Raw genomic sequence first — 23,469 nt, forward strand, 5'->3', positions numbered from 1 at the left:
AGACCCTATTATTGAATAAATTGAATTTGCTGACCATCCTATAAAAATAATGAAATACCCGCCAATAGATATAAAAATAATTATTAATAAAATAGAAAAATTTAAATAATAAAAATTAGTAGCAAACGGATATAATAATCATATAGATAATATAGTTACAAATCTCATTAAAGGAGTCAAATAAAATAATCGATAATTAGATTTATAAACATAAAATAATTCTTTATTTAATAATTTAATAGCATCGCTGAAAGGTTGCAAAATACCAACTAACCCGACCTTATTAGGACCTTTACGTATTTGTACATATCCTAAAAATTTCCGCTCTAATAAAGTTAAAAAAGCAATCCCTAACAATAAAATTAATAATAAAATTAATAAATTTAATAAATTTAAAACTAAATAATAATAAATATTTTTAATTATTACTTATATAAATTATTTTTATATATTTATAAATTCTAAATTTATTACACTATTCTGCCAAAGTAATCTACAATTTTTATAAAATTAATATTATTCTTTAATTTAAAAAAAATTTCAAATAAAAAGTCCTTTCGTACAAATTTATTTACACTTTAATTATAGATAAAATCCGATCTGGCTTACGCCGATCTAAACTTAAATCATGTAAAATTTTAATAGTCGAACAGACTAAATAATTAAATTTTTCCATCTAATTTTTATTTTAATTCAACATCGAGGTCGCAATCATTTTTTATAATATGATCTTAAAAAAAATATTACGCTGTTATCCCTAAGGTAATTAATTTTTCAATAATTTTTTTTAAAACTTATTCATATTTTCATAAATATATGATTATCTATTAAATAAAATTAAAAAAGTTTATAAAATTTTTTAATCCTCCCAACTAAATATAATTTTATACTAAATTTAAAAACTAATGTATTTTAATAAAAATTATATTAAATTCTATAGGGTCTTATCGTCCCATAATATTATTTGAACATTTTTATTCAAAATTTAAATTTTTATTATTTAATTTAAAAAGCTTAAATCTCATCCATTCCTTCATTCCAGCCTCCAATTAAAAGACAAATGATTATGCTACGTTAGCACAGTCAAATTACTGCGGCTATTTAATACACATCATTAAGCAGAACAAATCTTTAATTATTTTCTAAAAACCATGTTTTTATTAAACAGGCGTCAGTCATGATGCCCCGGAGTCGTTCCATCTCCAACTGGAGGTCCGACCCCTCGGCCGGTCTCTCGAGCTAAGTAGCCGAGAGAAATATGGCCATCAGGAGGTCCTCGTCCACAAGATTGTGGACGGACCACAGCGGAGAGAGTATCCATGCCGCCTGGCGGTGGCGAGTGAACACCTGTGGAGGGACTACCCCCGAGCGGAACTCTACGTGTCTGTCATCGGACAACGATTCCCGCTCGAGGATGACCCTCTATTTGCTTGCATTTCGCAGGGCGGAGGGAATGGCCTACGTTAGGTTGTGACCAAACCGTTCAAATTTATTGGTCCCCTATAGGGCCTATTAAGACGCTCTACCCGAGCACACCCCGAAGACCTACACTACACCTCTCTCATCTGAATTGCAGGCCACGGTCGTCATCCACTTTAACCGCCAAGTGGAAAGGTAAGTATTTTCCGGGTCAATACTCGACCCGAGCTTCTTCGAATGAACTGATTCTGACCGGATTTTTCCGAAATATCCAGGTTTTCTGCAGCTCCACAGCTTCACGATCCTCTAGCTTCAGCCTTCGCGTCTACGGCACCGCTATTCGATCCACGGTCCGCTCAATGTCGGATCAAGAAAGGCAATTGACGAAGTAAGTATTCAACAAGGTAAGTATTGAATTGAATTTAAATATTTTACTTCTTCTTCTTTTCCTTTCTTTATCGTGCAACAATTCTACAAAAAGTCTTTCCGTGTTACGCGTATTTCAATTTACAAAATTAACCGCTTTGTACGGAGACAGGATCGGGTTACAATTTACGAACCGACCAGCTTCTATTAAGAACGACTGATTCTAACGACCGACTGACCTCGAGGTCAGTCCGCTCTCGCCTTTTATAGGAGTGATTTCCCCTTTTTCGACTTCCGCGTGCGCGCCATCTAATGTTTTTGCGTAGGTCGACTTTAGCCAGGTCGAGTTTGACCAATTTAAGTCTGCTCAGGTTGATCAAAGTAGCGCTGGTCCTCGCTTGTCCAAACGTCCAACGATCGCATGCCGACTCCAGGCACCTTGTGCCAGAAAACAGCACCGCTCGCGCACAATACCCCGACGTCCACCCGGATCATTCGCACCATCAGCGCGATGCCAAACGTTGTTCTGCTGCCACTGCTTTATCCAATCGCAGCCGTACCGCATATTCTATGTTAACCCGATCAAACTTACAAATCCCATTGCTTGGTTTATCGTCTCGTTAACACATGGATATATGTACCATCCTCATTTAATTTAATATTAAGAATAAACACAAAAAAAAGAACCGGTACTGATAACTAAAATAACCCTTTTGATAATGTTTTAACGCACCTACAATTTACTTAATTAATAAACTCAAAATAGTGTCTTGTCAAAATCAGATATAAATGTATGAGTAACCAAACGCAACTTATTTTAGTAACGCAAAACAGAATTCAGCATAAGGCCATGTCCAGAGTACAAAAGAAAATAACTTTAACATATATGCGTCTTAGTTTCTAAACGCATCGCAGATAACAAAACTTGATACCAGATCGGGTCGAAATCCAACAGCAGCACAACAATAGTAAACAAAAACTAAAAATCGAACTCGGTCTTTCACACTTACAATTTTAGTTAAATAGTTAAGTCGGCTTAATGCCCTGTTATAACCACGTATAACAACGTTAATCATCAAACGCAAATTGTCTTTATTAAAAAAATAAAAAACAAAGTTTGGCATAGGGCCATGTCAAAAAAGAACAAAATATAGATATCATCGATGCCTTCATAAACCAGAAAATAAAATTTATTTGAACAAAATCAAATCGCACGTCGCCAACCAGCACTCGCCTCTCACTCCGTGGTTCGCGCGCCCACTACTCCACTCGTTGCAATACCAACTTGCGGTCGTCGGTCCAGGTCGACGTCCCCCGCTAGCTCTCGGTCAGGGTCAGCCAGGTCCACTATGGATTCTCCGCCCCGCGGAAAAAGGTGCTCATGCCACCGGTATTTAGCAACCGGAGGTCGTTGCTAAATACCGGTTTGCTGCCGCCCACTCTTCTACCAAATGCCCGCAGAGATTTGTGCTGGCGGACCCCCATGCTAAAGACCATGCGTTGAAGTTCCCAGCGTGAGGGTCGGCCAGGAGCGGCTGTACCGGACCAACCAGTCCGTTAATGTGTCCAGCCGCTCCCTGAATTCCCCCAGAGGGAGAGGCAAGTACACCCCCATCCCCTCCCTTGACCGCCACCTTGTCGTGGTGGGAGGGCTCACCCGAAGACATTTTGGGTGCCCAGAGCGGTCAGTACGAAGTCCTCGGACTTTGTACAATTGCTCCCCAAGTTCTGGGAAGTGCTCCCCAGTCTCGGGGGGGCTCCTCCTGGGGTGGAAGAGTTCTTTGCATCCTGGGGGGACGGGGCCCACTTCCCCGCAGGGGCAACCCTCTTCCGAGGGGACCCGTATGTGGTAAGGGACGGCAACCCGAAATTTAAACGCCCGGTGGCACGGCACCGTTAGGGAAAGACCATTGCACGGGGCTGCTGCTCCAGTCTTTCCCGCCGAGCATGGGGTTCAGCCCTTTTCAGAGCTCCCTTTTCGGGGCCACGGGGGGGATGTGGGTGCCGTTCCTTTTTGTGCCTGGGGCCGGGACGGCAGCGCGGGATCTTCTGCGTCGTTCGCGGTCTGGCATGGGGGAAGACAGCGTCCCACAGTAGGGTGAGAGACCCTTTGTTTCTGTGCAAACGGCGGAAGGACGTGGCCCTCTCTGTACGCGCACAGAGGCGGGGTGACTGTTGCCGGGCCACTCAGACGTATTCTGAGCTCAGGCCGGTAACAGTGCCTCAGGGTGCTAGTGGAGAGCCTTGGCTCTCTCGTCTCAGCGTCCCTGAGGAGGGCCGCCTCCCGGGCCACTCGAACGTATTCTGAGCTCGGGCCGGGGAGCGGCGGGTGGGCCGTGTGCGCGCCGAGGGCTTACTCCGGAGGTGCAGCATCGGCCTGCCGCCGGGGCCGCTCGGACATATTCCGAGGCAGGGCCCGGCGGCGCGATGGGTGCCACCGGCGGTGCATCGCGACCGTTCCCCTTTCCGAAGCGGTGCACCGCCGGTGCCCTCCTCGAGGATTGTCGAGGAGAGGGTGTTAACACGGTATGCTGGTCGCCACGGCGGGTAAGGCGGGGTAGGGGAGCAGCTGCTCCGTCCCAACCGTCCGTGGGGCCCTCCGGGTGGCGCCGCCCCTTGCAGTGTCCGAGGTCAGACACAGAACCCCTGAAAGCCCATGAGGACGTCAAAACCCCATGGGTCAGTAAGGGGCTGAGATCCAGTGCCGGTGCTGTCTTTGGCCGCCGGCCCGTGGTGTATCTCGACCCCCCGGGGAAACTTGGGGCCCCTCGTCGGGAGCGTTACGAGTCATGTTTCGGGGCGCTTTCGACGGCGGTGAAGATATACCCTGGTCGAGGGAGCTGCAAGGGGAAAGTGGGATTATTTTCAAATGGACCCATCAATAAATAATATTATAAATAAAAAAAATAATAACAACGAGGAGGGAAAAAACGCTGGGGAAAGAATCTGGTCGCGGTCCACCTGTCCGTTGCGTTCGGGCGATATATCCGAAGATTCCTCTTCGGTTAGGATGACGCTTAGGCGTCCACGTCAGGTTCCCTACAGGAGCAGTGCGAGGTTAGCCTCTGCAACAAACAGAGAACACGTGGTTAGGATGGAGAAGTTGCGCATCACTAGGATTGAAGATGTTAACTTCCAACTCCCCCTCACCCGTCGGAAGGAAACCGAAGGGACGATGGAGAACCCACTTCCAAGCACGAGTGGGATGAGGCATGACCCCCCTCCATCCCCGTTGATGAGTGCGAAGGACAACGAGGTCAGGCCAGCTGCGGAAGATTTTTCTGCACGTGTGTTGGGATACAACCATTCCTGGCTCAAGAAGGAGAGGACTTCCGCTCATGATGAGAATATGGAGGCAGACTCCATAGATGGCGAGGAGATCCGCGATAAGATCGCAGAGGAGAATGACAATATTTCTGTCACCAGTTCGGTGGCAGAAAATATAGTCAAGGAGCAAAAGGAGAAACGGGGCAAAGGCCATCAACCGGTCATCGGCAAACATGTCGGAAGGCGCCAAAAAAAGAAGGAAGCTCAAAGACGCAGAAAAGAAGAGAAGAGAGATAGAAGGGCGGCAGAGTCGCTGCTTCCGGATCCTTCTAAATCAGCGAGGTGGAACGTCTCCTCAACGATGAAAAGGAGATGGAAGAGTTGCTCTTGCTGGAATCCACCGAGGTAATTGCGGCGCAACTCATGGAGCATTCCACCATCCTATATAAGGTGGCGGACTGCTCCAACGGAATGAAAGGGTCTCTGGTCAGGAAGGTCAAAGACACTGTAGTCCTGCTGAGAGCAGCTACAACAGTTATGGCCAGACAAATCAGGGAGGGAGAGAACCCTGAGCTTAAAGAATTCCGTAAGGAACTGACAAAGCTCCGGGAGGAAAATGCGGAGTTGAAAAGGGAGGTGCGAACTAGAAAGCTCCTCTTCCTCCCCTTGTATTTTTACCCGCCCCATACTCTTCCTCATCTAGGGACATTACCCAAGAACACAAGAAGGAAGAGGCTGGTGGTGAGGTCGGATGAGGAGGATTATCGGAATCCCACCTCTCCTTGTTTAGCGGGAGGGACTGCCCCCTCTCCCCTTCCTATACAGGGGGAAAAGGATATAAGGGAGGATATGAAGATGGACACAGCAGTCCCCCCGGCAAGGACAGGTCCCGTAAGACAGGCGGGATCGACGATCAAAGGGGTACCGCGGCCATCGAAGGCCTTCCCTCCGAATCTGCCCGAGGAGCTGAGGGCAAAATATAATGAGCTGATGGACCAAAAGGATGCAGTTCTAGCACTCCTGGATCCCATCGCGAAGCAGATGGAGACGCTAAGGCTCTCTGGAGCGGTGGTTGCTCCAAAAAAGCTTGTTCCGGCTCCGCTTCCTGTCCCGTCTACCGCTGGAGAGGAGGCTAAGGCCTCTAATCCCCGGGGAAGACAAGAGCAGAATCACGTGGGACCCGCTCCCACGGCCCCTGACGCAAAAACGGAGGGACCGCGAGAGGGTGGAAAGAGGAGGAGGAAAGGGGAAAAGGCCCGCGGAGGGCAAGATCCACTGAAAGCGGGACCCCAGCCGCCTCCCAAAAAAAAAGGAAAAGCTGCCTTCTCCAAACCCAAAAGGGGCCGACAAGGTCTGCCCTGTCGAAGGGCAGACACAAGCCCTCAAGGGTAAGGCGAAACCCACCGAAAAGACAACACTTTCGCCTCCCCCGCTCACAGGGAAAAAAAAGACATGGTCGGAGGTGGTAGAGCGTAAAGCTCGCAAAAAAACCACCAAAAAAGGTGACAATCGGGCTCCGGCAACCACGAATGTTAAGGCGAAGGCAAAGGAGCCAGGCAATAAACCACAGGGCCCTCAACCTAAGCCTGCGATGTCCAATCCTCCCTCCCAACCAAAAAAGAGGGGAGGGAAAAATGGACGTAGGAGAGTCCCCCGTACAACTGCGATGGTGCTTACATGCCCATCCGGCCAATACAAGGAGAATCTGAGACTGGCGATGGACAGTATAGATCTCGCCAGTCTCGAAATTAATGGCCTGAAGGCCAGAAAGGCAGTTACCGGTGTCCAACTATTTGAGGTTGGGGGTCCGGACAACAAAAAAAAGGCGGATGCGTTGGCGAGCCGAATGCGAGAGGTCCTCGCGGATAAAGAGGGGGTGATAAGAGGGGGAACCCCTCGAGCAGAGGGTACCAAGGAAAGGCTCTAAAAAAAAGCCCGAGGATACCCCTCTGCCGAAAGATGATGGGGAGGGTACGCAGATAGAGGCAAAGCCGGAGGAGCTTGATCACCCAAAATAAATGGCGGTCAGGTTCCTCCAAGCTAACCTAAACCACGCCAGTCAGGCACAGAATTTCTTTTCTCAGAGCCTGGCTGAGCGTGGCATCGGGCTGGCCATTGTTGCTGAGCCCTATAAGATCTCAGCAAAGCTTACGTGGCTGGGGAATGCAAGAAGCACGGCGGCAATCGAGGTCGGTGCTGCAACAAATAACACCCCCCCTCTCAAATGTATTGGAAAGGGGAACGGATATGTTGCAGCAAAGTGGGGGTCCACAACAATAATTAGTTGCTATGTCCCCCCTAGTTGAAGTCCTGCCCAGTTTGACTCACTCCTTGAACAGGTGGGGGATGTTGTCAGAAACATACTCCCTGCCGATCCACTCATAATAGCTGGAGACTTTAACGTCAAGTCTCCGGCACTGGGTGAGTCGAGGCAGGACACCAGGGGAACTACCCTGGTGAGGTGGGTGAATTCGCTCGGCCTTCACGTTATTAACGAAGGCCGAGTGAGCACATGTGTCCGGCCCCAAGAGGAGTCGATCGTGGATATAACGATCGGCTCCAAGGGGGCCAAGAGGATGGTGCGAGGATGGCGCGTGGTGGGTGACTCGAGAGGGGAAACCTTTTCGGACCACCAATACATTGAATTTGTCCTGGACGCCGTGCATTACTGGGTACATCACCCACCTCGAGGCGGGGACACAGGTAGGTGGACCCTCACAAAGCTGGACCCCAAGAAACTAGAAGAGGCCTTAATGACCATTTTGTGGGGTATCCCGGAGGGAGAGGAAAGGCGGGACATTAACCTGGATGTGGAATGGTTGCGGGGCGTTATGCGCGAAGTCTGCGACGCAGCCATGCCACGCGCCAGGGTCCTCCGCCCACGTCACGCCGTCTATTGGTGGACGGAGGAAATAGCGCAATTAAGGCGCTCCTCTGTCCAGGCGCGACGCACCCTCTTTCGTATTCCCAGAAGAAGAAACCCGGAGATCCGAGAGGAGGCCTTGGCTGCCTATAGGGCCGCAAGATGCGCCCTTAGCGCCACTATCAGGAAGTCCAGGGCCAGTTGTTGGGATGAGCTACTGTCATCCCTCAACACGGACCCATGGGAGCGTCCATACAGAATAGTTCTGAATAAGTATAGGAACTGGACACGCCCCCCGTCACGGAATCCCTGGATACTCCCGTCCTCAGGAATGTTGTGGACACCCTCTTCCCGCTAGTGGTTTAGGAGTCCACACTCAACTGGGGTCCCGGCCTGGGGGGACCTTATGAACTAGAGGAGGACGAGGAGATATCCAGCAACGAACTTCAGCGCGCCGTCAAAAGAATAGGATCAAGAAAAGCTCCTGGCCCTGACGGCGTGCTTGGAAAGATATGGGTCTGGGCACTGGACTTTCTGGGAGAACGTCTGAGGTACATATTTAATAAATGCCTCAGACATGGCGCTTTCCCCCAGCAATGGAAGCAGGCTAAATTGGTCCTGCTCCCCAAGGAAGGCAAGGAAGAAGGAACCCCGTCGGCATATAGACCAATATGCCTGCTGGACGAGGTCAGCAAGATCTTTGAGAGGATCATTGCAAAACGACTTGTTCGACATATATCCCGAGAGGGTGGTCTCCACGAGGAGCAATATGGCTTCCGCGAGGGACGTTCGACTGTGGATGCGATTAGTCGTGTTACGTCCCTCACGGAGGAAGCCGTGGAAGGGGGCGGGGTGGCACTTGCGGTATTACTAGATATCGCAAACGCCTTCAACACCCTGCCCTGGGATAGAGTAATGGATGCCTTGTTGCAATACAGGGTCCCTCCCTACCTTGTGGAGATCATCAATAGACAATATTTCCGGGATAGGAGCCTGGAGTTCGTCACACAAGACGGACTCCAATGCCGACGGGAAATTCGATGCGGGGTTCCGCAGGGGTCAGTCTTAGGACCCCTACTGTGGAATCTCACATACAACCGAGTCCTTTGCCTTCCTCTCCCTCGTGGCTGCCACGCCATCTGCTATGCAGACGACACATTAGTGGTGGCCGCGGGGAGCAGCTGGGGGATACAGCAGCCAAGGCCGAGACAGCGGTGGCAGTTGTGGTACAAAGCATCACTGGTATGGGTCTTAGAGTGGCGGCTCAAAAAACCGAGGCTCTTTACTTTCACAGTAAATCCTCTGGGAAACCGCCAAGGACTCATATCCGGGTGGGAGATACTTCTATCTCGGTGGGGAACCGGCTTAAATATCTCGGTCTCCTACTGGACGGCGAGTGGAAGTTTGGACACCACTTCAATGTCCTTGCCCCAAGGTGAAGCGCTTCTCCACGGCGTTGGGTAGGCTCCTGCCAAACCTTGGGGGACCGGATGGTTGAGTCCGCCGTATATACATGGGCACCGTAAATGCGGTGGCCCTGTATGAATGCCCAATATGGGCGACGGATCTCGTGGCCATGCGTTATGCAAAGGACAAGTTCCGACGCATACAGCGCAGCATGGCCGTGAGGGTGATAAGGGCCTACCGCACGGTGTCCCATGCGGCGGCCACGGTCCTGGCGGGTTCGCCCCCCTTGGAGTTCCTGACCGCAATGTACGCGAAGCGGTATAATTGGGAAAGGGGGCTCAGGAGGGGTCATGGCCCTCTACCAGCCAGGGTCAAGAAGACCATCCGGATCCACGCCCAGCGGTCTATGGTGGAGAGATGGAGTGCCCACCTATCTGACCCGAAGACTGCGGGTTAAAGAACCCGCGTTGAGGCCGTCCGGCCCTGTCTACAAGAATGGTTAGACAGGGCCCGAGGTGAGGTATCCTTTAGGATGACACAGGTGCTCACCGGGCATGGGTGCTTTGGTGAGTACCTGTATCGAATCGGCAAGGAAGGTACCACGGCCTGCCACCATTGTAAGGAGGTGAGAGACACGGCGCGGCACACGCTGGAGAAGTGTCCGGCGTGGGACACGCTGCGCCGTGATCTCTGTTCAGTGATTGGCAACGACCTCTCGTTGCCAACCATGGTTACAAAGATGTTGGGTGATGAGAGATCCTGGAAGGCGATTGCCTTCTTCTGCGAACAAGTTATGACGCAGAAGGAGGCGGCCGAGCGCATACGCCGACAAGAAGAGGCGGCGGCAGAAGCGGCGATTGCGGCCGCTGCAGCGGCTGTTGTAGATGACAGCAGCGAGGAGGAACAGGAGAAGGAGAGTGACTCCGATGGGAGCTTGGGTCCCTCCTTGCATCGGCTACCCCCACTGACAATGAAGCTAAGGCCTTGACGAGCAATTGAGGGGGGACAATCCAGTCGCCCTCTCCTCAAAGGAGAAGATGACATTAGAGGGGGGCATGGTTGGGGATTGGATGTCTCCACCAAGTGCTCCCCTCCCCCTTATTAGCCCCCCTAGTAACAAACAGGATGGCGAGGAGGTAATAAGATCCCTCCTCATGGTCGCTAAACGCGAATGAGAGAATTAAAAAAGAGAGGGGCCAATAGGCCCCTCTATAAAAACCACACCTCAACGAAAGGTGGCTGGAATGATGTTCCCCCAACCAGAGACGAACGTCTGCTTTAGAGACGGTTGCGTCTCTCCCTCGGGACCTGGGTAGTGCAGGCGGGGGCCTGCATTGCCCTGTGTCGGGTCCCAGAGGAAGGTGAACGGGCGGCGTGGCCCCACTCGTTCACAAAAATAGAAGAAATCAGGTAGGACATCAACAGTCCTATCTGGGAAGGAGACTCAGCGAAAGTCAAATGTCGCCGAGTCTTAAGCGCGAAGGGGACCCACAGTCAGGGATACCGAAGTAATGTAACTGCGAGTCCCGGGTCCCTGCCTGCCCCTCCATCGCGCGGAAGGCCACCGCAGGAGTTTTAGTTGGTAGTCCGGTGGTCCAATATGATCAGGACCACCGGGAGTCCAACATAACCACCATCCCTCTCCCGAGGGTGGTGGTATGCATCAAGCATTTCTCCTGCGTCAAAAAAAAAAGGTACACCCCATCACCACGGTGGTCCCCCACTGGACGGCCACCAAATCGTCTTCTTTCTCTAACATGGAGGCCAGAGCGGAATTCGCCGCCCTCGGTCTCCATGTTATGGACACGGAGCCCCGATCGTCCCGCACCCAAATCGGCCACCCCCAGGCCATAACCCTCTGCTGCGAGGCTGTGGACAAAAACGTCCTGCGCCTTGCGGCAGTGGTTCAGTTTGGCCTGAAAGATTTTAGCCTTCATTTTGGTTATTAAAGGCGATCAGGTCCTTCAAGGAATCTTCTGTCCCCACCTGGAGATTCCCCCAACCCTCCCCATCTAGGGGATAATCGGTAAGTAGACAATAGGTGGGGGTGGGTGAGGGCGACGTGGTTGCCGCTTCTGTTACAGATTCCAGGGTTGGAAGGTGGAGGGGGACAGAGGGGAGAAGAAGTGTTTTTCCTTTTCCTCCTTCCTCCCGTGGGCCCTCTACTACCTTAACCTTCACAGGTGGGGATTGGGCCTCTTAAGCGTTTCCCTGTGTCAAGGATACGGGGTCCTCCCTCGCATACCTTTTTCTTTTTTCCTTCCCAGTTCTGGCATCGACGTCCGTAACTTCCTCTCTATACTTGGGTAGCACAGCTACCTCAGGGGTTGCGGGGTAAGGATGGGCGGACGCCGATCCAAACGGGATATTCTCTTTCTTTTTGGGGGAGAGGGGGACGGCAGGGGGTTTGGTCCTCACGGCCCCTCCCCCTTCCTTTGCCGGTTTTTTCGGCTAAGGTTTTGTTACGGGGCAGACTTGCCGTCCAATCAAATGGTTGGACGGCCGCCCGCGCCCTGCACAAGTCAAACAGCTCGGGGTCTTGGCCGGACAGTCCTTGGGTGTGTGAAGTTAGCATCTCAAATGTTAGAATCTCAAAAATAAACTTTATATTTACTTGCATCCAGCATAGTTCTACAGTTCCTGATAAGTTTTAACAAAAGTTCCGTCCAATTAATTATTAAAATCGAATTTTTAAAAATGAGATGCTAACTTCCGACAACACTTTACAGCATCTCACCATATTTCGAATACCTGATTACGGGGAAGTAAGAATAAAAAGAGTTCTATCGCCTAAACACGTCCTGTCAATAGTTCTGACGATTAAACAATTATTTTACCCAAAAAATTCATATTTTCGAACATAAATGTGAGATGCCGGTCGATTTTCGACAGTTCTGTTTATTTTAAGACAGTTCTAGTATAGTTTTGGTCATGTACATTAATTTCATAAAGAGTTCTCATGTTAAAAACAATTAAAAATATTTTTAAACAATTATTTTTCCAAAAATCGCGTATTTTTTAATATAAAGCTGAGATGCTGGTCGATTTTCGACAGTTCTGTTTATTTTAAAACAGTCTAGTATAGTTCTGGTCATGTACATTAATTTCATAAAGAGTTCTGATGATAAAAATAATTAAACAAATTTTTAAACAATTGTTTTGCCCTAAAATCGGGTATTTTCTTATAAAGCTGAGATGCTGGTCATTTCTTGACACATATGTATATATATATATATATATAATTACATTTATAATTAATTAAATATTATATACTTCCATTATTAAAAAAATGTGTTAATAAAATAATCTTTTATATAATTCACTAATAATACCATTACTGTTGCTATTAAGTAGTATAGTAATAATTAAGTCAATAATTATTTTTTATTTTTATATTATATATGTGTATATATACATACATACATACATATATTATACATACAAGGTTTCCCGAAATGACTGGTAAATATTTTAATGGCAGGTTCTTAAAACATTTTATATATATATATATATATATATATAATATATATACAATATATATATAATTATATAAAATTATATATACTGTTACGTCCGTGTCAGCTATATAAGAAAATTGATATATCGATCGGTCAAAAGTTTGAAAGAAAAAGGAGCGTCGCAAGAAGACGAGTCTGCTTTCGGACGTAACATATATATATATATATATATATATATATATGTGTTACGTCCTGTCGGCTCCACATTTTTCCTCCCACGAAATGAACAATAATCGTCCGATCGGTCACAAAAAACGGATCGCGCAATAGAAAAGAACCGTTATTATCAAATAACGTTTAGACCTACTAAAAACGATATCTAAACAAATACCGGAAGGGATCAATAACGAAATCCTCTAAACAACGAAACAGGCAAACACAGCTGCATAATCTTAAGAAAGAAACAAATAATGCCGCTACGCACTGTCGGCTCCACGTTTTTCCTCCCACGAAAATGAAGCAATAATCGCCCGACTAATCATAAAAAGGATCGCGCGACGAAAAATATTTTAAAATATTGAAAACGATGTTAAAAGAAACGACCGGAAAGGGTCGATAGTGAGATCCTCTAAATGAATAAATCGACAAACACAGCTGCATAATCTTAAGAAAGAAACAAATAACGCCGCTACGCACTGTCGGCTCCACGTCTTTACCTCCTATAAAGATAAAGCAATAATTGCCCGACCAGTCATAAGAGGGCCGCGGAACGAAAAAAATGTTTTAAACATTGAAATCGATGTTCAAAGAAATGACCGAAAAGGATCGATAGAGAGATCCCCTAAATAAATAAATGGAAAGAAACAGCTGGATAATCCCAGGAGATAACCAAATGAAGAATCTTCAAATTTCCTAAGAGGCCGTACAGAGCCCACCAATCAGCAACAATCAAAAATAAGGAGGAGAAGAATCTCACCGAACGATAGCTTTTTACACGTCAAAATCTCAAAAATACTCCCGCCCAAATTGTTAACACGCCCTCAAGATTTAATATAAAAAGGGGAGACTTGCGCATTACGAAGACCAAAAAATTTAAAATCAGTCGACAGTACAGCATCAGATTCATTCGGCACAGATTTTTCGGTCGTTCGCTGATTCAAGCAATTCGTTTTACACTGCGGGAGTCCCGATTACATCTTAAAATCTATTAGAGTCAGTGCTTAACAAAGACCACCCGCCAAGTAAGACCACAACTGGAGCCACAACTACACCAGCAGCTAAAAAAAACGCAACAAATCTGCCTAAATAGTAAGTTTAATTTCCTTCTCTTTTGTTTTGTTTTTTTTTTCTCATCGTCTCTTTTCTCCTTTATTCAACCCTGTTCTTTTACTAAGTATGCCTAAAATCGCACCGACCCGCCGATTCTCGCGAGCCAACCGAGACCATAGATCGGACGACACGACCGTGTGCGAAATCGCGCCGTAACACATATTACATTTTCGTAAATCTTTATTATTATTTTTTTTCCTCTTATTATAAACCATTGTAACAAATATCAACCAGAATAAAATCTTTAGAATCGCACTCTTTCCTCCTCTTTTCTGGTTGATGACCTCCGTACTTATGTAACACCCGCGATCCACACACACACACACACACACACGCACACACTCATACAAATAATTTTAAAGCCGATATTAATAAGATCATATGTAAAATGGTAAGAATTAATTGAATAAATATTAATCTAAAAATTAAAATGATCGGTAAACTTATTTAACTCTCTCACTCCCTCCACGCAAAAGATCATATAAGGTCCCGTCCCGCGTAAAAGAGATTCAATTCTCTTACGAAAAAGGGACCACCGAGAGAACGTTCGCATAACAGAGTAATAACGACACCCGTCGTTTACTTGTTTGCTAACCTGCAGCTCGCTCGACCGAGTCACTCGTCGATAAGACTTTTGACATCGGAACAGTTCTTGTTACGCCCTTTCTCTGACTCATCCTCTCTACGGGCCTGGACGTAACATATATATATTTATATTTTATATATAATTATACATAAAAATATATATATGTATTTATGAAAATAAATAAAAAAAAAGAAAATAAATAGAGTTTTTAATTTACTTTAAATTAATATTTAATATTAATATATGTATAATTTAATCATTAATATTTAAAAAAATTTTATGAAGATATCTAAATTTTTGTAATATTACGCAGCATAACGTTATCTTCCGTAAATTAGTTACATTTTTATATAAGTATTGTAAATTTACAGTTAAATGCTCGTTAGTTCATTTGTGACAAACCATGAATTCGATCAGATATTGATATTGTGTTATAAACCCGGTAAAAAATTTTTATATATAATCAGACAAAAATAGTCGTATCTAATTATACAAATTTATACGAAAATATACGAAATTTGTCCATTTTATATATAATTATTAATAATTATACATAAAATGTTGCAGGCATTGTGTATAAGTATGTATAAGCTTACATATACATAATTCTAATTGTAGCTATCAATCCATTTATATATAAATATACGTAACGTTTTATACGGTGTCATCTATAATAAGGACTCCTCCGGAAGGGAGGACGCTCTTCAGGCGGGCGCGCTAAGGCCCACGCGTAGTGTCTTCGTTACTCCTCAACCCCCGCCCAGCCACGCTCCGGCTTAAGGGCTTTCGCCCCCGGCGTACTATGTGGCGCTCACCATCATTTCTGCCGCGACCGTCGCGTCTGTAGCAGGAACCGATTCGTACGCGTCCGACACCCAGGTATGCATGCCGGTGCTATGCATCCTGCCCGAGCCGGGGTCCAAGAGGAAATCCGGCTAAAGATGCGCTCTTAACTATCCCTCCACTCCGGTTTCCCGGGGCTTCGGGACAGAGCCTCCCCACCACGTCAAGGTGGCGCATCATCGGGGAAGAATCTAACCTTTTTTTTTTTTTTTTTTTTTTTTTTTTTTTTTGTTACGAGGGGGAAATGCCTTTACGCATCCCCGGCCTGGTATTGGTTGGCCGGGGTATGTGGGACTCGCCGGCGCTATAGAGGAAGCACCGGAATGCCCACTAAAACCCCCCCGGGTATCCTTCCCAGACGGTTTATGCAGAAAGGAGGGCCTCGCCATCGGCACTATCCCTCCTCCTGCCCGTCTCGTACACACACACGCTTGGACCTGGGTCCAACGAGCACTCGCAGGAGCGTCCCTTCCCTATTACGACCCCGGGATACCAGCCGGGGTCTTCTCCTTCCCAGATTGCAGTAGACGGAGGTGGAATGTCCGTTTCCTACCCACCTCCGGCTCTGCGTCTCTCCCACACCAGAGACGTAATGGGGGGGGGGGATAATCGTGTCTCCCCCTTCATCGTCATCTTCGTCCTACTTCCTTGTCCACCCCACTGCCTGCCCCGGCCCCCTGGTCCGACCGCCCACTTACTAGTGGTGGTTGGCTTTCAAGGGTGGGGGTCTGATGTTGGGGGTTCTCGCCCAAATTCCCGGGAGAGGGGGAGGGGTCTCACCTTCTCTCCCCCCGCGTCTCTCTCGTCCTTCTCTCTCTCTTTCTCGCTCCGCCTCCTCTTTTGTGCTGATGACTACTCCACAGAAGGAGGCCACCGCTTTCCATTTGTCCTCCCCTTCTGCCATAGCCTTCACTATGCCTCTCCCACGGCCGTGGACAATTCCGCCCGGCTTTCCACCCACGCAGGGCACATCTCCAGGGTGTGCTGCGCCGAGTCCAGGGGATCAGTGCAGTGGTGGCACTTGCCCGTAGTCTCCTTCCCAATACGGTCCAGATATTCGCCGAAGCAGCCGTGCCCCGTAAACATTTGGGTCATACGGAAGGTCATTCCCCCCTTCCTTTTTTCCACCCAGGCCTCTAAGTGAGGCCCTATGGCCTCAGCCACCCTACGCCCCGCAGCTCTGCCAGACGGAGAGAGCAGCTGCTGCTTCCACCGTTCCAGCATCTTCCTATGGTGCTGCCGCCTCACCGCAATCCTCGCCCGGGGGACGATGTTCCGCCCCGCCTCCCGGAGCCCTCGCATGCGTCGGTACACATCGGTGTACATTTTCGCGAGGAGATCCACGGGAGGAATCCCCGCCAAAGCAGTCGCCGCTTCGAACGACACTGTACGGTAGGCACGTACCACCCGTAATGCCATTTTCCTTTGGACCCCGTGCAAAATGCCCAAGGTCCTCCGGTTGCCGCTGATATCTTTGGCCCATACGGGTGCCCCGTACAGCATCATGGCGTGAACCGTCCATCCATACAGCCGCCTGACTCGACCGTCAGGGCCTCCCAGGTTCGGGAGTAGACGGCCCAGCGCGGCAGCTGCTTTCTCCAGGCGGGGAACTAACTGGGCAAAGTGCGCGGCGAAGCGCCACCCACCGTCCAGCAGTAACCCCAGATATTTAGAGGTATTTTCCACCTTCGTCTCCACCCCCTCTACCATGACCCAAAGGCTCGGCGGCACACCTCTAGCACCTGGCCGGAAAATGATTGCCTCCGTCTTCTGGGGCGCCACCCTCAGGCCCAACTCCCTGATAGCCCGCGTAATACACGCCGTCGCTACCGTGGCCAGGGCCGAGGCTTCCCTTCCGTTTTCCCCCTCGGCTAACACGATCGTATCGTCCGCGTAGCAGACGACCGTGCAGCCGGGGCGGATGGCCGTTCTTACCACCCCGTCGAAGGCCAGGTTCCACAGGAGTGGCCCGAGGACCGACCCCTGTGGGACTCCACATCCCACTCGTCTCGTAACCTCTACCGCGTCCCTGTTGGTGTAATGCAGGGAGCGGTCGCTGAGGTACGATTGGATGATCCGGCGGAGGTATCCCGGCACGCCGAAGCGGGCCATGGCTCTTTGGATACATCTCCAGGGCAGGGTGTTAAAGGCGTTCGAGATGTCAAGAGACACGCCGATCGCCACCCTGCCCTCCCGCACCGCGGCCTCCGCAAAGGCGCGCACCCTCAGTACTGCGTCCACGGTTGATCTTCCACCGCGGAAGCCGTACTGCCGGTCATCCAAGTTCGGCCCGATGCTTTCCAGGTGCTCGACGAGGCGATTGGCGACTATCCTCTCCAGGATTTTGCCAGCCTCGTCGAGCAAACATATGGGCCTGAATGACAAGGGGGTCTCCATATCCTTGCCTTTCTTGTGCAAGAGGACCAAATTGGCCCTCTTCCACCTCTCGGGGAAGACTCCCAGTCTGAGGCACTTCGTGTATAGGTGTGCAAGATGCCCACCCATCACCTCAAAGGCTCCAGCCCATGCCTTCCTAGGGAGTCCATCGGGTCCGGGGGCCTTGGTGCCGCGGAGTCTCCGCCTGCAACTCTCCATTTCTTCCCCCGAGACCGCCAGTCCTCTGACCATTCGGGTCCTCCCCTCGCAAAGATGGGGAAGGGGGTATCCTCCTCCTCAGACTGAGGAAAGAGCCCTCCGACCACCCGGTCCAGGGCTTCCGGGGAAAGGGTCTCCGTAGCCGGTGGCCCTCTATTGCGAAGCTTCCCGAGCACCATTTGGTATGGCCGTCCCCAAGGGTTCTCTTCCAAGTGCGAGAGGAGCTCGTCCCACGCCCTAGCTTTCGCTTTTTTTATTTCCAGGCGTAGGGCGTCCCTGGCCACTCTGTACGCCTGGTAGAGGCCTCTAACTTCCTCTACCGGCCTATCCTTCTTCTTGGCCCGGGCGTATTTCCTCCTTTGATGGACCGATGACCGCCGCAATTCCGCGATCTCCCCGGTCCACCAGTACGCCGCTCTACGGCCTTGCGGACCAGCCTTGATCCGGGGCATTGACGCGTCACATGCATCAGACATGGCGCCCCGGATCCACTCGACTTCCTACTCTATGTCCCTATCGGCCTCTCCCGATTCTCCTCTCTCCAGCCACGTGGCCGAAAGGATCGAGGCCATAAAGGCGTTCTCGTTCATTTTCTTTGTGCTCCAGCGCCTAGGAGAGGTCGTCTCTCTCAGCCGTCGACGCTGGAGCACCTGCTCGGGTGTGACCACGAGGCCGTAGACTATGTACCTATGATCTGACAAGGTCTCGACCTCCGTGGCCACCTTCCACCCTAGCACCTTGTTGAGGGTCGCTGGGGAGGCCCAGATAAGGTCCACCACCGACTCTCCCCTTTCCCGTACGCAGGTGCTTATCCCTCCCTCGTTCAGCAGCCTTAAATCCAGTGTCGCGGCCCACTCTTCGACCGCGACACCTCAGCGGTCCGTCCTCGGGGAACCCCACGTCATCGATTTTGCGTTAAAGTCCCCAGAGACTACCACCCGCCCCACTCCAATCCCGCTGATGATAGCGGAAAGGGAGTCCAACCTCTCAGCAAATCCTGAGAGGTCCAGACTAGGCGGCAGGTAGACCCCGATGACCAAAACGGGTCCCCACCTGACCGCCACCCACCCTTTGCCCTTGCCCACCAATGTGGCGGAAAGTGAGGCGCGAGCATCCGCCCTCCATGTAAGGGCTACGGAGCCCAACTCGTCCCCCACCCACGAAGGGTGCTCGGGGATCTGGTACGGCTCCGCAGCAATGCCCAAACCACAACCACGCTCCGCCAGAGTGTGCACAAACAAGTCTTGCGCCTGACGGGCGTGGTTGAGATTTGCCTGCAGGACCCGAGCCACCATTTATTTATTATTTAAATTTTGATTCGGGCCTGCCTCCGATCCCTTTAAAGAAGAGGGGCTTTCGGGACCCCTTTCCCATCCTGTACCCTCTCCTTCAGGGGGGTAATCTGGGGTGAGGAGATTTGTATCCTCGTCCTCCTCTGTGTTTCCCTTCTTCACCTCGGTCTCGCCCACCATCCCAGCTGTCGCTGTTCCGGCGGGTACTCCTTCCAGAGTATTCTCCCCTTCTATGATGGTGGGGACATCCTCCGTTTCCTCATTTCTCTCCATTTTTTCTCTCCCCTCCTTCAGCTGCTTGTTGGGGGGTGAGGAGCAGGAATTGTTGAGGTCTTTAGCTTTTTTCTCCACTTCCCCCTCTCTCTTTTTCTTCGGTTGCGACCTAGGTGTTGACGCGCCGCGGGGTGTGGGAGTTCCCCCATCCATTGCCCTCTTCGCCGCGTCGGGTCCTTTTTCCTTTGTAGAGGATCCTTTTCCCCCTATAGAGGAGGGTTTCCGGCCAGTGCTCTCCCCTACAGGCCTGCGTGTTTCCCCACTAAAGGCCCCGGTAGTTCGCCCAGTCATTCGACCACCCTGCGCAATGGGGCAAGCCGCACTCCCCGCCCTATGTTTTGCCGGCTTCCCTTTATTCGCGCATATGGGACATCTGGGCGCCGCTCTACAGTCCGCCGCTCGGTGTCCCTCCTCCCCGCACTGGAAGCAATCGAATCTTCGTTCCACGGTTGCCGTGCATTTCGACTGTACGTGTCCCCTACCCAGGCATTTAAAGCACTGGAGGGGCCTCTCCTCCAGCAATTCAACCCTGGCGTGGGCCCACCCAACCCTTATTCTGCCGGCTTTCGCCACCAGATTGGCGGCAGCTGCAGGGCATTTGGCCCACGCCGAGCCCATCCCGTTGGGGGCTCTTCGTATCGTCCCCACTTTGATGTCCCCGTGGGCACATCCACCGACTTCCGCGATTGCGTCCCTTACCTCCGAGGCCTGGACTGCATCGTCCAGGTCCCGAAACAGAAGCTCCGCAGTCTTGGTAGGGAGGGATACCCTAACTCCCTCCGCCCCCTTCAACGTCTTCCTAAGTTTGGAGGCAAAAGCCATAGCCTTTTGGCTGGCTCCCTCACCTCCCACTTCATATATAATCGCCCCTGTCAGGGCCCTCCTGTTCCTGAGCTCCGTGATGTTGAGCTCAGTCAGGTCGATCTGTCCTTTCGCACGGCGGACCATTTCGCTGTATTGCCCCTCCGGGCATGTAAGGACAACCGCCGCGGTGCGGGGGACCCTTATCGGCCTGGAGGCACCAGCTCTCTTCTTCTTCTGAACCCCATCAGGGGGTCCAGGTGGTGGTGGTCTCTTCTCCTTTCCCTTTACCTTGGTTGTCGGGGGTGCTGGTGATGCGGTCTCCTTCCCGCTCCTTAGCTTCCCTTTCTTTTCCAGTGCCGCCGCATATGTGAGCCGCTCCTTGTCGGCTGCCCGCGACGGTCCTGGGACTGGTCCTCCTCCGCCTTTAATTATGGCGGCTTTAGTTCCCGCTCCTCTTTCTTTTTGCCCTCTGAAAGGGCCCTGATCTTCTCCCACAAAGGTCGATCCCAAGGCGAGGTTTTCGGCGTACCTAACCTCTACCATCAGGTCTCCCTCCTTGAGATACTTCCGCCCTTTGATAACTTTAAGGGCCTCGGACACGACCTCCTCCACATTCCATCCCACCTCGGGGTTGGCCCTAATTCTTATCTCCTTCTCCTCCATGAGCGAGAGGGAGATTGGCGGTTTTTTACCTCGGGGTTGCGGTACCTCCAATTTCCTCGCCGCCCCCTTTTTCCTGTTCTTCCTTTGGTTTTTCCCTTCCCTTATGTCAGGTCCCACCTCCCCTTTTGTATTTGGGAACTTTCCTCCTTTGTATGATCCCGCGGGGGATGTGTTTGTCCCCATGGATTTGGGAGCCACCGAATCGGTTTCTGGGGCCCCTTTCTCCAGGAGCGGTTCGGTCTCCATCTCTTCGCTGGAGCCTTCTTCCGCGTAATTAACTACTCCCATACCCTCTCTGCTTCTCGTACGAGGGGCAGGGGTAGGGGTACCTGGAGCCACCTCCAGGGGAGGTTCTTTCCTCCTGATGGGCGTACCTTCTTCTACTCTTTTCCTTAGGAGTGCATTCTCCTCTTTAAGCGCGGTTTCTCTCCGCGTCAGCTCCTCCATCTGGCGCTGAAGGGAACCGCTCGTTCCCTTCAGTTCTTCGACGTCCCTTCTCAGCTTTGTGTTTTCCTCAATGAGGGCCTCAAACTAAGCCTTGGTCTCCTCCAATTGCCTCCTTACTTCGTCAGAGGACATGCTTCCCCTACTGGCTAGGGTAACTGCCCCGGCAGAAGTCACTAGCACGGCTTCCTTAAGAAGCCTGACGAAATCTCCTTTGAGGTTTTTGGAGACCTTCGCTACCTTCTCCACAGCCTGTGTTGCAGTGAGTATTTCTGCGCAGACATCAGCTGCCGGAGAATTTTTAAGTTCCTCCTCGATCTCCTTTTGAGATTTCAGTTTTCCCCAGGTTTTGTTTCTTTTCCCTGGCAGAGCAGACCTGTCATAGACCCATTGGAATAGAGCCAGTTTTTCCTGAGCTTGTTTGATCCGGTCCATAGTCTTCTTGACCTCGCACTCGCCCGTAGTTATCGGGCGACCTTGTTTCCTCTTTTTAAAGAGGAAGGACCCGGTATCACTCTGTGAGTTTGTTGAGCCGGCCGATCCCGAACCGTCAATGTCGGAATCATCCTCCACCTCGATAACCTCACCAGTTCCTTCTTACTTGCTCTCCTTTTTGAGCGGTCTCGCCCTCATCTTTTTCAAGACTGGGTCTAAGTTCGCTTTTTCCAAATCAGTCAGCGATCTAGTTTCCCTGACCACAGGGACACCAACGGCCGCCCCGACCGAGGCTCTCCTTCCTCTTCCTCCCGTGAGACTCGTAGTGTCTCTCGTTACGCCCACCTCCGTATTTGTTTTTATTGGCGCCATTTCTTGTTAGTTCCCGCTCCCCGCTGCGGCTCCGTCACCCAGGGTATACTTTCACCTGCCGCAGAGTATCCCGAAACGTGACCGGCAACACTCCACGACAGGGCCTCAAGTTCCCCCGGGGGGGTGACATACGACACGGGCCGGGGGATATACATCCCCGGCACTGGTCCCTGGCCCCTTACTCACCCATGGAGGTTTTGACGCCTCCATGGGCTTTCGGGGGTTCCCGGCCTCCGACCTCCGGGATACCGCAGCGGGTGGTGCCACCCGGGGGGCCCCATGGACGGTTGGGACTGGGTCGCCGCTCCCCGGCTCAGTCTTACCCGCCATGGCGATCAGCTTGCACGCGCCCTTGACGAAAGTTACCTCCCATCAGAGGGCCCCGACGGTGCACCGCTTCGGAAGGGAAACGGTCGCGATGCACCGTCGGGCTCCGTCCCGCCGTCGAACCCTGCCTCGGAATACGTCCGAGCGGCTCCGACGGCTGGGCCGACCCGGCGCCGTTGGGCTATGCCCGTGCGGTCCGCGCCGGCCCTCCTCCGCCTCCCCGACCCCGTCCTCGGAAAACGTCCGAGCGGCTCGGAAGAGGCCCGGCCCGATGGGTCCGGGAGTTCCGGAGATCCATTGGCCCGTCCGCTCCCCTCGCGGCGCGCACTCAGGGGCAGAACCCACTGAGCCGCCTGCACGCGAGATGGAGCCTCATGACTGTGGGACGCCAGCCCATGCCCACATCCCCCCAAGGGACGCCGCACGGCGGGAACACCCACACGCGCGGAAACCCTCATGTGCCAGGAGCACCCAGCGGTACCCAGCATGTGGATATCCGGGGGGTATGTGAGACTCTCCCTATTTAAGGGCATACCCACTAAAAACCTCACGAGTGGCATCTTCGGCGATTGTAGGGGAGACTCCTGGAACTAGCGATGCAATACTTCAGGAGCCTCTCCTCGCCACACTCCTTAACTGGAGTTCTTCCTGGGAGGGAGGGAAGAAAGGAACATATCCTATACTCCCCTCCTCTCCAAATCGAACTTTTACTCTGCGGCGGGAGGG

General features: G+C 50.9%; 2 protein-coding genes across 2 annotated transcripts; one reads left to right on the forward strand and one right to left on the reverse strand.

Annotated features, from left to right (window-relative positions):
* Window positions 1-9,428: 9,428 nt before the first annotated feature.
* LOC140675815 (uncharacterized) lies at window positions 9,429-9,779 on the forward strand. The gene has a single exon (XM_072910411.1). It carries the CDS (start codon window positions 9,429-9,431, stop codon window positions 9,777-9,779), a length of 351 nt encoding a protein of 116 aa, XP_072766512.1.
* An 8,854-nt stretch (window positions 9,780-18,633) lies between these two features.
* On the reverse strand, window positions 18,634-19,428 carry LOC140675816 (uncharacterized). Its single transcript, XM_072910412.1, has 2 exons — window positions 19,118-19,428; window positions 18,634-18,964 (listed from the first exon to the last, which is right to left on the reverse strand). Exons 1-2 carry the CDS (start codon window positions 19,426-19,428, stop codon window positions 18,634-18,636), a joined length of 642 nt encoding a protein of 213 aa, XP_072766513.1.
* Between the last annotated feature and the right edge of the window lie 4,041 nt (window positions 19,429-23,469).

The sequence above is a fragment of the Anoplolepis gracilipes genome, unplaced genomic scaffold (genome assembly GCF_047496725.1).
Source record: "Anoplolepis gracilipes unplaced genomic scaffold, ASM4749672v1 Contig25, whole genome shotgun sequence".
Taxonomy (NCBI): Eukaryota; Metazoa; Arthropoda; class Insecta; order Hymenoptera; family Formicidae; genus Anoplolepis; species Anoplolepis gracilipes.

What these genes read in the sequence shown, in the direction of transcription:
- LOC140675816 (XM_072910412.1), bottom strand. Translation starts at nt 19,428, where the DNA reads ATGGTGGCTCGGGTCCTGCAGGCAAATCTCAACCACGCCCGTCAGGCG. An exon ending in CTCTCAGGATTTGCTGAGAG is followed by an intron (nt 18,965 to 19,117) that starts GTTGGACTCCCT and finishes ACTGGATTTAAG; the next exon opens with GCTGCTGAACGAGGGAGGGA.
- LOC140675815 (XM_072910411.1), top strand. Translation starts at nt 9,429, where the DNA reads ATGGGCACCGTAAATGCGGTGGCCCTGTATGAATGCCCAATATGGGCG.